At 48.6% G+C, this 14,917-nt stretch overlaps 1 protein-coding gene and 1 non-coding gene across 14 annotated transcripts in view; one reads left to right on the top strand and one right to left on the bottom strand.

Annotated features, from left to right (window-relative positions):
• Positions 1–14,917, top strand: part of EPS15L1 (epidermal growth factor receptor pathway substrate 15 like 1) — a 105,877-nt gene that overhangs the window by 13,866 nt on the left and 77,094 nt on the right. For 11 of the 13 annotated variants that reach the window (XR_005721140.1, XM_040241054.1, XM_040241052.1 and 8 more), the window contains exons 2-4: positions 12,406–12,447; positions 12,648–12,737; positions 13,208–13,255. Coding sequence is in view for 10 of the 13 variants with exons in the window: in XM_040241054.1 (XP_040096988.1) it covers positions 12,406–12,447; positions 12,648–12,737; positions 13,208–13,255 (180 nt within the window). In the remaining 3 variants the exon portion in view is untranslated. Of the gene's footprint in view, positions 1–3,512; positions 3,891–12,405; positions 12,448–12,647; positions 12,738–13,207; positions 13,256–13,719; positions 13,861–14,917 lie in introns of those variants that run through there. The other 2 variants (XM_040241058.1, XM_040241059.1) reach the window with 2 other exon arrangements.
• Positions 7,659–7,731, bottom strand: TRNAG-CCC. Its single transcript has one exon. It is a non-coding gene; the product is annotated as a tRNA-Gly (tRNA).

The following is a 14,917-nucleotide window of genomic DNA, read 5'->3' as shown; positions in this document are numbered from 1 at the left end:
AGCCGGTTCTTTGTTTCTGTAACAGCATAGCTGATTCGTTACCGTACACGCGCGGGGGACTTTTAAACCTCGCATCTCTATCTGGATTGGCTCGGTTCTGGCGCGGGCGGTGGTGGGGGCGGCTACGGGGATTTTTCTGATTGGTCTAGCTACACTGCCTGCGGGAGTTCCCAGTGCCTCAGCTTTCCTAGAGACTAAACCTCAGGGCTAGCCTGCCCCTTAGAGCCTGTCCTGGCTCCAGTTTGGTCCTAACAGATTCTTTACCACTGAGCCACCAGGGAAGCCCAACACTTATGCGTTCAGTAAGTGAATGAATGAATTCGTAAGTTCAAGAGCAGAAAACTGGCAAATCCAAGGGCGCGCCACTGTCTGGAGGGACCGGAGGAGCTTGGTAGTTTGAGATGCAGTCATGAAGGGGTGGGCATCTCTGGACATAAAGGAGCTGGTGGAAGGAGGGTGATGTTTGAGAGGATAGGACTTGACAGGCCAGTGTTTGTCGAGTGCTCACCGCGTGTCAGCGGCAGCGGCGGGCGTCCGTGTCCTCTTCTTCCAAGTGAAGAAATCAAGGCGCAGCAAGGCTGCTCAGCCTCCCCATGAAAGGTTGTTGCTGAACGACACGAAGACGCCGGGATTCTTGGCCCCTGGAGGAGATTTCAATCCGGGGCCAGAGACGAAGCTTGATCGCTCAGAGCTTTTGTGTAATAAACTTTTATTAAAGTATAAAGGAGATAGAGAAAGCCTCTGACATAGGCATCAGAAGGGGGCAGAAAGAGTACCCCCCTGCTAGTCTTCAGCTGCATGTTATATAGTCACTAGCAGTCTGTTAATGAAAGAAAGGAATGTCTTAAAATGCAGAATGGCACCAGGCCCCTCACCAATAAGATGCATTTGGGGATAATCTCGGCACCAAAAGGTTCATCCCGGGCCATAAAATGATCAGCCTGAATCTTGTAGAAGGGCAGATCACCATACAAGTAGTTTTGTTTACATAGACTAGGGGAGCAATATCTGAGTATAACAGATTGATTTGTCTAGTGGGTTCTGAGCCATTAGGCAGAACCGACTTGAAGACAGAGTTTGGGGTAAATGCACAGCACATTAGCATAGCTTTAGACAAGCATTTCCATAAGAAAAAGGCATTGGTCATCTCAAGGTTTGAGAATAGTTAACCTCAGGTGAAACCAGGTGTCATTATAGCGACACAGTATTTTAAGAGAAACCTCCTTTTAAATGTGTGTAGAGAAGGAAAAAAATATCGCTAGTTTGTTTCCTTCTGCCTCTTAAGAGAGAGAAAAATGTCTGACACTTGCAGCGTCTTTCCTCCGATTGGAGACCACTGGCCCTCCTGTTAGCCTCTCACGCAGGGTGGCACGGCGTCCCAGTGGTGGGATAGGCCTTGAGTCTACGTGTGTGTGGTGGCGCTCTTGATCTCTGTGTGGTTCCGCTTCCCCTGGTGATGGGAAGACCTGGCCGAGAGGTGTGGGCAGAGGCTTTCTTGGGGAACGTCGGGGCTCTGTGTAGGTCCTGCCTCCCACGTGGATCAGCATGTTGGAGCCAGAAAGCGGCCTCCGGTGACTTCATTGCTTTCTCCCTTCCATTTCTGGTAGATGGGGCCGAGAGCTCTGGTCTCCCGGGAGCATGGAAGCTGTCACACCTTGATTCTGTGTTCCCCCCAAGTGGCTTCTCGCCCTGACCTCCTCCTGCCTGCCCTATCCACCCTGATGTGAGCGGTGTGTCTGCATGTCCTGGACGCTCTTGCTCCGTGGTTCTTCTTGTGTGTATGTGCTCAGTTGCTCATTCTTGTGCGGTTTTTTGCAACCCCATGGACTGCAGCCCGCCAGGCTCTTCTCTTCTTGGAATTGTCCAGGCAAGAATACTGGAGTGGGTTGTCATTTCCTTCTCCAGGGGATCTTCCTCACCCAGGGATCGAACCTGAATTTCCTACCTCTCCTGCGTTGAGGCGGAGTCTTTACCTCTGTGCCACTTGGGGAGTCTCCTTGCAGGCAGGGACTATAAACGTAACCCCCCGAGGTCTGCATGGGTCGCAGGGAGGCCCTGCCTTCTGTGCCGCGTGGCGGGTGTGCCCTTTCATGGTCCTTCATCACGGCGTCATTTGGGTCTCCAGGGAGAGGCATGTGTCTTCCTTCAGACCCCTCATCTTCCATGCCTCCTTTTCCCTTTTCTGTCCTAAAAGCAGTGTGTGTTAACTGGAGAACTCAGAAAGCCAGGCGCGGCCCCCTGTTCACGGGAAGGATCATTGCACACGTGTGTGTCCGTCCTGCCAGGTTTAGATCCCTGTGCATGTGGCTGCTGTGTGCTCACCAGCTGGGTCATCACCGGGCTTCTGCTCTGGCCCTTTCACTTCAGTAGGCTTCATAGGGGTTCTCCGTGGGCTGCTTTTACTGCTTGCTGATGGCGTTCTGTCCCAGGGAGACACAGTGATTTGTTTATCGGCTTAACCAGTTGCTGACTGCCTTCGTCCTCCACTGTTAGCTGCAGTCCCCGCCCACAAGAAGGGCACGGGGATCCAACCTTCTTGCCCTTCTGCCTTCCTGCATATCTGATCATCACTGAATCCCTGGGGTTGTGTGTTAAAGAAATTCTGGATTTTATTATTTGGTAAAAGCACGATCCTGCCAGTGGTGAAGCTGTTCTTCATTTATCACACTTGAACCTGAAGCAGCTTGTACCATGAAAATCCTTGCCAGAGCAGAAACACATCAAATGTTGGTCTTTAGTTATATGAAAATTTTAAACACACTAAAAGCAGAGGGAAGAATTTAATGAACTCCCATGTACTCACCACCAGTTCACAACAGAGGCCAACATTTTGCAAATATCTTTATCCAAGTTTGTTTTCACCTTAGAAATCATATTTCGAGACTTCCTTGATGGTCCAATGGCTAAGACTCTACACTTCCAATTCAGGGCGCCTGGGTTTGGTCTCAGGTCAGGGAACTAAATTGCACATTCCGCAACTGAGAAGTTTGCGTGTGGCTTTGAAGGCCTCAGAGCAGCAAAATAAATAAATATTTAAAAAATCATATTTCAATATGCACCTCTAGTAGTTGAGACTGTTTCCTTTTACATCACCGCTATGCCCTACCACAACATAAAACAACTAATAAGAATTGCTTAGTATTATCTGATACCCAGTCCATAATTCACATTTCCCAAATTATCTAAAAACATCACTTTGCATTTGGTTGTGAAATCTCCTGAGTCTCTTTTTAAAACTTTTAAAGTTTGGTGGCAGTCCACTCCAGTGTTCTTGCCTGGAGAACCCCCACGGACAGAGGAGCCTAGCGGGCTACAGTCTGTGGGGTTGCGCAGAGTCGGACACGGCTGAGCGACTGTGCGCGCACGTATGGGACACCGTCCCGACCAGAAAGTTGTGTGCTCTGCAGTTGGATGCAGAACAGCTCCATCCCCACAGGGATCTCTCTGGTGGCCCTTTTACAGCCACGCTCTCTTCTCTCCTACCCCGTTCCTTCCTTAACCCTTGGCAACCACTGATCTGTTCGTTTCTGTAATTCTAGCACTTTGATTATGTGCAGTGGACTCACACAGTATGGAGCCTTAGGAGACTGGCCTTTTCCACTCAGCATAGCGCTCCGGGGGCTTCCCTGGGAACTCAGTGGTAGAGAATCCACCTGCTAATGCCAGAGGTGTGGGTTTGCCCTGGGTCAGGAAGATCCCCTGGAGAAGGAGATGGCAACCCACTCCAGTATTCTTGCCTGGGAATGGACAGAGGAGCCCGGCGGGCTGCAGTCCATGGGGTCGCAAAGAGTCGAACACGACTTAGCAACTAAACCACCACCGCTACAGTAGTGCTCTGGAGATTCTGCTGGGTTGTGTCTTATCTGGAGCTGATTCCTTTTCATTGACAGGTAGTATTCCTTGGTGCGTGGGACCATGGTCCGTTAGAGCGAAAACCCATTGAAGGAGGTCTGGCGTGCTTTCAGGTTTGCGAGACTATTAGTAATAAAGCTGCACTCAGCATTGAGTACAGGATATTCTGTGAATTTAAATCTTCCTTTCTCTGCATGCCCAGGATAGTTACAATTGCACGTTTAGTTAGTTTTGTTTTGTTTTTTAAGAAACTGCATGCCAGGCTGTTTTCCAGGGTAATTGTACCTTTTTACATTCCCAGCAGCCATGTATAAGTGACCTAGTTTCTCTGCATGCTTACCAGTATCGCTGCTTGCTGTTTTAGCTGTTCTGATAGCTATGTGGTGGCCTCATACTGTGGTTTCTCAAGAGAATTTTTTTTTCTACTTGAAGTATGGTTGATTTGCAATATTGGGTTAGTTTCAGATGCACCGAGAAGTGATTCAGTTATGAAGAGAACTTCTCAGATCCTTGTCCAGTGTAGGTTATTGCAGTAAGTCTTCCCTGTGGCTTTTAATCTGCACTTCGCAGCTGAAGGTACACTGGCCATCTTGCCACGTCCTTACTTGCCATCTGTACATCCTGTTTAGTGAGAGGTCCCTTCATGTCTTTTGCTCCTGTTCTCATTGAATTGTTTCCTTTTTGTGTTGTTGAGTTTTGAGAGTTCTTTATGTATTCCTTCCTGGCTTCTGTGGTGGCCCAGATGGTAAAGAATCTGCCTGCAATGTGGGACACCCATGTTGATCCCTGGGTCGGGAAGATCCCCTGGAGAAGGGCATGGCTCCCCACTCCAGTATTCTTACCTGCAGAGTTCCACAGACAGAGGAACCTGGCAGGCTACAGTCCACGGGGTCACAGAGAGTCGGACATGGCTGAGCGACTTACGCTTTCACTTTTACTCTGTGTATTCCAGGTACCAGTCCTTTGTTGGATGTGTGATTTGCAAACACAGTTGCCCTTGAGCAACACAGGTTTGAACTGTGCAGGTCCGCTTCTCTGTGAATTGTTTCTTTTTACTTTCTTGAGCAGGCCAACCCTGAAAGAGTGGCCTCTTTTTCTTTATTTTTAAAACTTTTTTTTTAAAGTAAATGTGTACTACAATCAAGTACTACTTGATCCGAGTTTGGTTGACTCCACAGATGTGGAACAGAGGAGCCGTGTATAGAGGGCCAACTATAAGTTCCACTTGGATTTTCGACTGTGCAGAGGGTGGGTGCCCTAACCCCCACAGTCAGTGTTCAAGCGTCAGCAGTATTTCCTCCTAGTCTGTGGCTTGTCTTTGCATCCACTTATCAGAGTCTTTCATAGATCAAACATTTTAAATTTTGTTGAGGTCCAGTTTATCCATTTCCTTTTTTTTTTTCCTTTTGAATCAGGCTTTCGGTGGCAAGTCTGAACTCTTTCCCCATCCCCCAGTCCTGAATACTTTCTCCTTTGTTTTTTTCCTGAAAGTTTTCTGGCTTTACATTTAAGTTCGTGATCCCTTTGGAATTAATTTTGTAGAAAGTGTGAGACTGAATGTCTCCAGGTTCATTTTCTCCCTCTGGAGGATGGCCAGTTGCTCCAGCACCGTTTGTGGACACGGGCCTCTTTCCTCCTAGCTGGCTCCAGCGCCTTTGTCAGAAGTTGGTTGGGCACACCTACGCGGGCCTGTGTCTGGCTTGCTGTCGTGCCCACGGTTTTGTGTGTCTTTTCCACCGTCGGTGCCGCACTGTCTGGATTACTGGAACTTTATAGCAAGCCTTGGGATTGGGTGGACAGAGTCCTCCTACTCTATTCCTTTGCAACATTGTTCTAGGTATCTTAGTTCCTTTGGCTTTCTGTATAACTTTTAGATTAATCATACCTGTATCAACGAAGACTTGGCGGGATCACGTTAGGATCACGTTAGGCCTGTGTGTCGGGCATGCACGTGCACCGCATGTTGCATTGGCCTCCAGAAAACCCCTCCACCCACCTAATTTTCCCACTGGCAGGGCCCAGGTCGCGTTTGCACCTTTGCCAGCCTGATAGCAAATACTGGCATTTCCTTCCGTTTTGCAGTATCTAAACTGAACACCTGCCCTAACTTTGCTGCATCCCTTCTTTCAGAATCGCCTTTTTCTTATCCTTGGCTAGTTTTTTAGAATTGGGACACCTCTTTCCTCAGGATCTATGAAGGCTCTTTCTCCTGTCTCAGTTTGTCCTGCAGTGTTCACCTTAGCTCTGGCTTAAGAGCCTCGGATCCAGCAGCTGGAGGCAACTGTCAGTTTCAGGGAGGTTCAGGATGCCCCAGTGTTTGCTGATGCTCTGTGACAGCTACTGAGTTATATCTTGGTTTCCTTACCCACAGAGTGTGGTCTGGCCTGCCTGGAGGGCTGTACACACAGCCAGGGTGATGGTTGTGCACACTGCTGGGGTGATGGTTGTGCACACAGCCGGGGTGGGGTGATGGTTGTGCACACAGCCGGGGTGATGGTTGTGCACACAGCCGGGGTGATGGTTGTGCACATAGCTGGGGGAACTTACGAGGAAGGTGAAATGCAGGGATTATCAAGTGAGCACTTCTGTAGCCCTGTTTTGGTCTCAGCATCTGGTTTTCCAGGTAGGAACTCACACAGGGATGTCTTCTGGTGGTATGTGCCTAACTTCCTGCAAAACTTGGCAATAGCTTTGAAAAATACGGCCATTACGGAGTCTCAGTTTTCCTGAGGAAATGGCAGGCTGCCCTGGTTCTTGTGCTTAAGTCAAGTGTTGCACTTTGACCACGTCCGTTGACTGCAGTCTACCACGACACAGTCACGTGTTTGCATCTTCTCAGGCGAGCGTGCTCAGGAGGCTGTGCAGTGGCTCTGTGTCCAGCTCTGTCATGCCCTGGCTGTTTTTGCAGAGTGCAGAGTGGGTTTGTGTCCACGGCCTGGTCTCCTCTGGTTCCATCACTCCTGAGCTGTGTGACCCCGGGCAAGGTAACTTCGGTCCCTTCACCCATATATGGGGGCAAACAGTAGTATCTGCCCTGTAGCATTGTTGGAAACAATTAATTGAGATACAGGATAGAAAACAGTGAGCGTTCAGTAAATGTGATCCACTATTTATCAGATCAAGGAATTATAAATACTTTCTTCTAAAAGTTTAAAAATGAAAACGGGTTTATGTTACAAATGTTTTGAAGCAAGCCAGGCGAGCGATCGTGATTTTGTTTTGCGGAAGAGCTCCTGCCCTGTATGAAAGCAGGAATCAGAGCTGATGAACTCAGTCCTGAGAGGATTAGGAAGCCCAATCCTCAGGGCTTCCCCTCCAAAGTAGTACTGGCGTGTTCCTCATCTCAAGCTGCTTTTCCCCAGGTGTTAAAATTACACACACTTGCATGAACTGTGGAGTTTTAAAGGCCTCCCAGCAGAAGGATGTGGACTTGTTCCCTGCTGTGTTCCCTTGCCTCTCTCCCCGTTTGTATGTTGCCTCTTGGGCTTCCCCTGTGGCTCAGCTGGTAAAGAATCCACCTGCAATGCGGGAGACCTGGGTTCGGTCCCTGGGTTGGGAAGACCCCCTGGAGAAGGGAAAGGCTACCCACTCCAGTATTCTGGTCTGGAGAATTCCATAGCCTGTATAGTCCATGGTTGCAAAGAGTCAGACACGACTGAGCGACTTTGACTTCTGGGCTGGAGGATAGAGTGAAGAGGCCCTGGGAACTTTTCTTAGTATTTTAGGAGACCAGCTGAAAGATCAGATTCACAGGTTTTTTATTTATTTGGGTGTGCCAAGTCTTAGTTGTGGCACGTGGGATCTAGTTCCCTGACCAGGGTTTGAACCTGGGACCCCTGCATTGGGAGTGCAAAGTCTTCGCCACTGGACCAACAGGAAAGTCCCCAAAGTGGAAGTTATGCTGAATGTCAGTGAATAATCCCGAGCCAAAGGTGGCCTCTTAGCACCCTGGGCTGGTGGAGGAGAATGCCCTCCTGCACAGGCTCTGTCTGACTTCTGTTCTTGAAGCCATCTCTGAGCTGTCCGCAGCTCTGAACACTGAAGGCCTTGTCCCCTGGTCTGCTCCCTTTCTGCCTTTGCCCTGGCCTCACTTTGGGCTCGGGCAGAGGTGGGCAGCTCTGGTGCCCACTCTCAGCACTTAGGGGGCTCTGTCCTAGCAGCGTGGCTGCCCACACCAGCGAGCGGTTTGTGTCCAAGGTCTCTGCCTGCCATCCAGGGCTCGAGGCCTTCGCAGCATCTGTCTTCAGTTTTGTTGCAATCCTGTATCGGGCAGCTGGCAGGCATGACTCCACTGTCCCTGGAGGGAGGTTGTGTGGTAAGAGGAAGTGCCAATTAGATCTGCCGATGCTTCCCCTTTCCCGCCCCCTTCTGCTTATGTAGTGGCTGACGTGTGTGTAATTAAATGAGAACCTCCTAACTGCTGTCATTGTCCCAGGTTACCCAGACTGATCCCTGTATTTACTGAGGAATGAGTGAGGCATACTCTGTGGTTTTCCATTAGTTGTGGGTCATTTGGGATTGACCTCTGAGTACAGATTGCCTATGAGAGGAGTCCTTAGCACTGACAGTCCAGGCTTTGGGGCCTGGGGCTTCAGGGCCTTTTCTGGACTATTTGGGGTCTTGTTTCTCCTGATCGTGGATCTGATTCAGAAGCATTTGGGAAGTTTGAGACAGTTATTAACCCTCGGTGCTCCAAATACCATAACTCTGTTTTTCATTGGAATCACAGTAGCTTAGAAACCTCTCTCCTGCCTGCCATGAGATCTTAAAAGAAATACCACTGGAAATTTGTTTCAGAGCCATGCCTCTCCGATTGCTGGCAGCAAGGGGACCTTTGTCCAGTTCGGGGGAGGGAGGGCCCGGTGGTCTTGCATTCTGCTCCCACGAGCCACAAGCACATGATGTACTGTCGGGACCCAGCACCCACCACCTTTGCTGAGAGGTGACAAACAGCCGGCCCGACTCTGCCTCCTCTCTTGGTCTTATTCCTCCGGGGTGATGTGTTTTGAGAGCATGTAGACCTTTAATTAGTTAATTAGTTTAAATTGAGATTGCAGTTGACCTATATAACATTATGTTAGTCTCACGTGTACAATGTGATTATTTGTTATTTGTTATTGATTTATTTCTTCATGTTGTGAAAGGATCACAATACTTACCATCCATCACCACACATAGTTATAAAATTTCTTTTCTTGTGATGAGAACTTTTAAGATGTCCTCTTAGTAACTTTCAGTATACGATACAATATTATTAACTAGCGAGAAGTTTGTACCTTTTGACCACCTTTACCCATTTTGCCCACCCCCTATTCCCACTTCTGGCAACCATCCTTCTGTTCTCTGTATCTGTGGGTTTGGCTTTTTGTTTTTTAGATTCACATACAAGTGAGATTGTCTTTCCTGGTTTAACTTATTTCACTTAGCATAATACCCTCAGGGTGCATCCAAATGGCAAGATCTCCTTCTTTAAGGACTGAGCAGTATTCCTCTGAATGTGTGTGTACACACCCGCCTTCTTTATCCATTCATCCATCAGTGAGTAAATATTTAGGTTGCTCCCAGGTCTTGGCTGTTGTAAACAATGCCCCAGTGAACATGGACGTGTTTGTTTGTTCTCCTTTGAGTTAGTGTTTTCATTTCCTTTGGATAAGCACCCAGAAGTGAAATTGCTGGATCGTATGGTAGTTCTGTTTTTAATTTTCTGAGGACTCTCCGTACTGTCTTTCCTAGCAGCCATAGCCACTTACACCCCACCAACAGTGTTCAAGGGTTCCCTTTTCTCCACATCCTCACCAATACTTGTTATTTTTTAATCTTTTTGATGCTAGCCTTTCTAACCAGTGTGAGGTGGGATACTGTACTTTTTGATTTGCCTTTCCCTAATGATTAGTGATGTTGAGTGTCTTTTCACATGCCTGTTGGCCATCTGTAATGTTTTCTTTGGAAAAATGTCTGTTCAGATCCTCTGCCTATTTCTTCATAGGCATATGAAGACTTCAAGTCATAGTGGGTTGTTTGTTTTTTTGCTGTTGAAGTCTGTGATTTCATGTGGAATTTTAAATTCTGGCGATCAAACAGGGTGTGATGGTGGTCACTCCTGTCTAAGTCATTAGAAGCTAAGCCTCCCCCAGAATGGTATCTGCAAGGGCCCAGGGCGGGAGGAAGCTGCCAGCCAGGGAGTTGCTGTAGCTGCTGTGCACTTAGCTTTTTTTTTCGGCTGTGCTGCACTGCTTGCTGCTGCTAAGTCGCTCCAGTCGTGTCCGAATCTGTGCGACCCCATAGACCGCAGCCCACCAGGCTCCCCCGTCCCTGGGATTCTCCAGGCAAGAACACTGGAGTGGGTTGCCATTTCCTTCTCCAATGCATGAAAGTGAAAAGTGAGCTTGCCGAATCTTAATTCCCTGACCAGAGCTTGACCCTGGGCCCATGGCAATGGAAGCACCAAGTCCTAACCACCGGGCTGTCAGGGAAGTCCCCACTTGGCCCTTCGTTTCTTCCCATGGTGTCGTTGTCTTTTCTTTGTCAAGCATCGGTCTTTACCCTCCTTTCTTGCCTTTTTAAAAAAGATATCTTTATCACATAGCAGTATATTTTAAAAATATTTATTAATTCATTTTGGCTGCAGCGGGTCTTAGGTGCAGCTTGAGGGAAGTTTTAGTTACGACGTGCGGGGAGTGGTGCCCTGACCAGGGACTGAACCGCGGGCTTCTGCGTTGGGAAAGTGGGGTCTTAGCCACGGGACCACCAGGGAAGCCCCGTTTCTTGCTTTTTCGTATTGCTCTGCCTCTCTTTTCCTGCCTTTTCAGGACTTCCCCTCTTTCTTTTGTTTTGACTTTCCTCCGCCTCCCTTTCAGGTCTCTATACTCCCTCTCTTCTATTTCCATTCTCTATTGCTGCTGTTCTTGTACTTTCACTTCTTCCTGTGTTTGCAGGTGTTGCCATCCCCCGGAGAAGCTGACCGTAATCTGGGGATTATTTTTAAACTGAAGTGACTTTTTACCACACAGTTGTATGCAAGCGTTGGGCTGGTTCAAGTCAGTGATTGTAGCTGAAAGGAACCCACCTCCCTCGTTTTATTCATTATGAAAAATTGCACAGCAGTGTTTGAAGACTTTTAAAATGAACACTGTTATCCCACCTGTCATCCAGGACTCATTTTTCCTGGCTTTCTCTTTAGCTGTGTATACACCTGTTCTTCCATATGATTAAGCATACTGTGTCTTTTTCGCTTTTCTCAGCTCCCTAAGTCAACAGCACCTTTGCGGTGTCCTGCTTTTTTCCTTTCAGGCAGTAAAAGACCAACACTTGTAAGAGCCTTTACAGCCAGCACCTTAGAGGTGCTGAGATCCTGCCCCTGCTGGCACACTCCGGCAGATCCTCTCCTCGCCACTGGGGGGCGACTTGCTGAGATTGGAAAGAGACCACAGACACTGTTGGATGTGTGAGGGTTTGGCCTCCACTTGGCTCAGACCCTGGGTAAACCCTTTAACCCCTGGTTAAAGTGTCTGCCTGCGATATGGGAGACCTGGGTTCGATCCATGGGTCAGGAAGATCCCCTGGAGAAGGAAATGGCAACCCACTCTGGTATTCCTGCCTGGAGAATCCCATGGACAAAGAAGCCTGGTGGGCTACAGTCCACGGGGTTGCAAAGAGTCGGACACGACTAAGCGAGTGAAGAAGTTAAGCTGAATCCAGACATGACTGAAGTGACTTAGCAGCAAGCTGAATCCAGGCGTGTCTCAATTAGCCTCTTGACTAGATCAGGTGGTTATCTTCTCTGAACAGCAGCGTCTTAGGAAATCTGATGGCCGGAACGTGGAGTGTCTTCCGTGCCAAGCTGAGGACTTTGAACTTCCTGCCTGTCATAGTGGGAGCTGTCACTGGCCACGTCTTTCCTGGTGCCTGGGGCTGGTCAGCGCCTTTTTGCCCAGTCTTTCGGGTGGGTAGCTGGAGGAAGACCAGAGGGGTGGGAATAAGCCTTGGAGCAGGGAAACCAGTCTGCAGCTGGTGTGACTGGTGATTCATGGTGACTTGTGGAGACTCCTGTTCCTGTTCTGGAGCCCGAGAATAGTCTCAGAGGATAATGGTGTCTGTTCCCCATGAGCTCCCGGATGCACTGAAATCCCATCAGTCAGTGAGTGGAAACCAACTCCTTCCTGAACGACCGCCTGGTTTGTGTTGGAGTCAGGACTTATTTGAGAGCATTAGCATTTCCTTTTTCTAAACTGAGGAAGTGTGAGATGTCTGTCTGAGAATAAACTGCAGTCTATGTTTTTTGTTGTTAAGTCACTCAGTTGTGTCTGACTTCTTGCAACGCCATGGACTGGAGCCCAACAGGCTCCTCTGTCCATGAGATTTCCCAGGCAAGAATACTGGAGTGGGTTGCCGTTTCCTCCTCCAGGGAGTCTGTGTAGAGAGGACATTTAAAGTGCCTACATTTTGATTTTAATATTTATGTATTTTGGTCATGACAGATTGAGGGGATGGCACTTTTTTTTAAAGAGAGGCTTTGTGTCCACATTTGACCAATGTCTGTGGTTTTGTTTACAGATTCCCGCTGGAAATCCATTATATGAGTCTTACTACAAGCAGGTAAGTTCTCACTAGTGTCTTTCTGGATTGAGTTTGGAGAGGGAGTGACTTGGAAACCCCCGGCTGTGAACTGCAACCCAGAGAGGCCTTCCCTCCCTTTCTGGTTCCCAGCTGTCAGCTAGCAGCCAGTATCACGGGTGTTGCTTTACCTCCTGCTCGGCTGCCAAAGCCTTATCTCAAGTGTTGCTCCCCAATTCCAGGTAGATCCGGCATACACAGGGCGAGTTGGGGCAAGTGAAGCCGCACTTTTTCTAAAGAAGTCTGGGCTCTCAGACATCATCCTTGGGAAGGTAGGTGATGAACGATAGCGATTTCTTTTCTGCGACCACCCTCAGGGCTCCCCTGGCAGGTGAACACTGGCCTGTGCAGACCCCGCTTCTTGGGGTCTGTACTCCTCTTGGGAAGCAGGCTGGCCACTGCGAACCTCTTGGGGTTATAACGGGTGGATGCAGATGCTTTAATGGTTGCTGCCCTCCTTTGCTTGGGTAGCAGACAAGGAGCCTGAGCGCTCTTGGGGTCTTAGCTATGGGCTTATGTTGGCCTTGGAGCCTGGTACCCTTGGGAGTTCTCTGGACTGTGCTGCTGCCTGCTGTGTGCCTCGCTGGGGAGAGGGAGGGGTCCAGGCCGTTCACCTCGTCTGAGTCTGGCTTCTGGGACCTATTCGTAAGGCTCACATGTATCGCTGAGTGGCGACAATGGCTCCTGTTTGCTGAGGAAACGATCGGCGGCCACACTCACGAGCCCTTTTGTGTTTCCACAGATATGGGACTTGGCCGACCCAGAAGGTAAAGGGTACTTGGACAAACAGGTACATACACGTGCACACCGAGTAAGTGGAGGGCTGGGCCAGAGCCCCCAGGCCAGGTCGCCTCTGTATTTCCTCCCTTGTCGCCGCTGACAAGTGTCACCAGTCATAAGTGGGGCCATCAGACTGTTAAAGTGGCAAAGTTTCATTACAAAATACAGGCCTCTTGAACTCTTGGAGCCGTGTTTCCTGGTTAGCGTAATCCTTTTAATAATTTGTGTGGTTACAAGTGATTCAGGTGTTTTCCAAATGTTCTGTAACTTCAGACTCTCAGGGAGGTTGCAGAAAATAGTGGAGATTGTTCCTGTGTCCTTTCCCTGCTCTCCCCGAAGCACGGTGCTCAGGTCCGCGTGGCGCTAGACCAGAGGCCTAACCCAGAGCTGACCACGTTCATAGACACTTTGGTGTGGTTTTGGTCTCTGGTGTATAGAAGTTTGTGTAACTGTATCACTTGCATAGATTCAAGTAGCCACCGCCACTGTCAGGATTAGAACATTCTCACTGCCCCCGAAGAGTCCCCCTCATGCTGCCCACTGGGCGTCACGCCCTGAACCCTGGCAACCACTGGTTCCTTCTGTGATGTAATCCCATCATTTTGAGAATATTCCGTAAGTGGAATGTTATAGTACTTTAGACTTTTTGTGTATTGGCAGTTGGATTCTTCACCACTGTGCCACCTGGGAAGCTAGTACTTATGATTTTTAACTGGTCATATTTTAATTTAGTTCGGTCTTTCCCCAAACTCTATTCCAAGGGGTGTGGATCACTGTCCATGATCTGACCTGTGGAGTAAGCACCATATGCTTCTCTTCCCTTGCTTGAGATTCATAGCGCACGTTTGTGTGTTAAGGGTTCAGAGGACCTTTGTGGAAATGAACCCTGTTTTATTTCTCTTTTTAAAAAGTTTTTGGCTGCAGCACGTGGCCTGTGGGATCTTAGTTCCCTGACCAGTGATCAGACCCCTGCCCCCTGCATCGGGAGTGTGGCGTCTTAACCACTGGACCACCAAGGAAGCCCCGAGAACGCTGTTATCTTTGCTGAATGCATTCTTCTAACATTACTGATGTCCCCATTTCTCTACATGCTACATGGACATGCCGTAGACATCAGCCTGAGAAAGGCTGCTCTGGTGCTCATGTTTCTATGAATAAGATTTTAAAACTATAATTGTGTTTATAGCTTTAAAAAGAATCCATGTTCTTAGGCCTGTTGATCAATTTAGAAAAACTAGGTGATCCTGCACAAGTCCCCTAAGCCTGTGGCATGGCTAGTCTTTGCTTCGGAGGAGGGTGAGGAGGAGGCAAGGCCCCTGGTTCAGGTCCTTTGTCCCTGTGTGGGAGATGAAGTCCACATCCGGCCACTGGGGAACGGGGGGTGAGTGGGGGATACTCTGTTCAGTGAGGCCAGGGGGATCCACTGAATCCTGACTCTTAAGTCCCAAACAGCTGTGTCTATTCCAAACCATTTCTAAAAAGTCAGTGCATATTTGAACCACTGATTAGATTTAAAACTACACGCCAGCCTTTCCTATATGTTGAGGGCTCATTGTTTCTGAAAATGTACCTATTTGAAATTTTATAGCATTCAGAAAGCAATGGGCTAAGTCTGTTTTAGCACATTCATTTAAAAAGTGCTCCCAGGGTGAGACCAGTTCTACTTGAGTCT

This window comes from Oryx dammah, unplaced genomic scaffold (assembly GCF_014754425.2).
Source record: "Oryx dammah isolate SB20612 unplaced genomic scaffold, SCBI_Odam_1.1 HiC_scaffold_5, whole genome shotgun sequence".
Lineage (NCBI taxonomy): Eukaryota > Metazoa > Chordata > Mammalia > Artiodactyla > Bovidae > Oryx > Oryx dammah.
Note: the sequence above shows the minus strand (reverse complement) of the source record. Positions and strands in the feature narration are given on the sequence as shown.